General features: G+C 37.3%; 1 protein-coding gene across 1 annotated transcript; it reads left to right on the plus strand.

Moving 5' to 3' along the window:
- Positions 1-527: 527 nt before the first annotated feature.
- On the plus strand, positions 528-1,240 carry LOC125178595 (the record flags this gene model as incomplete). The annotated part of the gene is given in 1 exon segment (XM_047882757.1): positions 528-1,240. A coding segment is annotated over 1 exon segment (341 nt), but the record flags the coding sequence as incomplete, so codon positions are not given.
- Positions 1,241-1,893: the final 653 nt, after the last annotated feature.

Below are 1,893 nucleotides of genomic sequence, written 5' to 3' on the forward strand. Positions count from 1 at the left end.
ATTTAAGTAACAATCATTGCTTAAATCTTCTCCTTAAATTACATTACAAAATTTGTATATCATACATTCTTTGGAATGAATACCAAACCCTTTGCTCTCTGTCCATGACAATTCTCCAACCTTGTATATGGTGCCTTCCTGTATTGGATCTCTGTGCTCATTTTTATACCAAAAATTATTTCTAGTTATTTATTATAGCATATATCTTCACTAAATACTTCTCGCTTCAATGTTGAAATTTTTCATTCCTAGTGTTTTCAAAAGGGTAAATTCACAAATTTTGAAAATTAATTTCGTTTAATATAATTTATGGAATTCTGTTCATACTTTAGCGTGTTTATCGCTCTAAAGTTCAATATTTTAATTCTTGGCTTTTGAAAAAAGTGTAAATCTCGCTTATTAACTTTGCTTAATATTAATTTTTGATTTCTGCCAATACTTTAGCGTGTTTATCGTCACTAAACGCTAAATGATTGCGATAGCTGAAGCTACCCTCCAGTATTCTGATGAGCTGTTGCGTGTGTTGCAGGTACGATTCGTGATGGTGGCTCTGATGCTGGCTCTCCTGGTGCTCCCGGAGAGCGATGGAGCACCTACTCTCCTCACAAAGGCTAAGGTTCTCAAGAAAATCAAACTCGGAGGACTTGTTCTTGGCAAAGGGCTAAAGAAAGTTGGATTCGGTGGCAAAGGTGTCATCGAAACACCGGTCGTGCAACCAGTCGTCTTCCACCATGTGCAACCAGTCGTTTACCACCCAGTGGCTGTGGCTGCTGTTCCTGTTATAGAAGAGCCATCCTTTAAATCCAAGAAGGCAGGATTTTTCGACAAAATTGTTGGAAAATTGGTCGCCAAAAAGATTACAGGATAAGAAAAGTTTTTAATTTTGTGTTTTAACTGTTTTTCATCCTTTTATCTGGATCAATTAATGCATCTTTAATTATCACGAGTTTGATTTCAAATAAAAGACATCTAAAGTAACAATGCCTGTACTGTATAATTCGCGGAAAATATGCTGTGTATCATTGAATTCTTGACGTGGCATATATTCATGATTTCTTCTAAGCAGAAAAGCTCATAAACATAGAAAAGCTCTTAATCGAGGTTGAGTTATATATGTCAGTTTTCATGCGAGTTATTTTCCAAAATGGTACAATGATTGATTACATCATTCGTCGCAAATAAGTCGTGTCTCAATATCGCTGAAGAAAGCACCTGCAAAGTTATGAAAGAATTTTGACAAGGAAAAGCCGTTAATTGTGCGACTAACAATTGCATAGTTTTTATTCGTACAAGTTTCTTGATTAATTTTCGAGGAAAAAAATTTCCTGAGACTAATTGGGCGAAACACAACGGATGTTTTTCGCGGCATCTCAAAGACGGAGGCCAGCAGCTCCTAAATTGGGCGTCGCAGAGCTTAGAAAAATATCCCCGATATTTGGCAGTCAAGCGACGCTCCCAGTCCAGGTGTCGAATATCAGAGTGTTGGTTAAATTATTTCCTTAGAGGAACTGGTAACTCAGCATTTATTTCTTGGCCAGGGAACGCACGGCTAAACTCAAATAAATNAAACTTTATTTAGCGGCAAAAAAATTTTTATCTGGACTAAAACAGTTATTCGCAAAGAACTTAATAACGCAAACACTTAGCAAAACGTAAATCCGTACACTTCATCCCAGTGATACTGTCGACCGGCGGTAGAGAACACGGACCAAAATCTGCCATACTTAGCGAGAAACCCGCTATGGGCCCGTGACCCGCAGTGGGCTCGCTGCCCCATGTTACCCTACTTTTGATCTTTGTGTACTTTTAAAATTGGTTTCAGTTTTTATCCTGCATTTGCACATTTAACAATTGTCCAACTATTTTATGAATCAATGAATTTTCTTATCATTC

The sequence above is a fragment of the Hyalella azteca genome, unplaced genomic scaffold (genome assembly GCF_000764305.2).
Source record: "Hyalella azteca isolate HAZT.00-mixed unplaced genomic scaffold, Hazt_2.0.2 contig11255, whole genome shotgun sequence".
Taxonomy (NCBI): Eukaryota; Metazoa; Arthropoda; class Malacostraca; order Amphipoda; family Hyalellidae; genus Hyalella; species Hyalella azteca.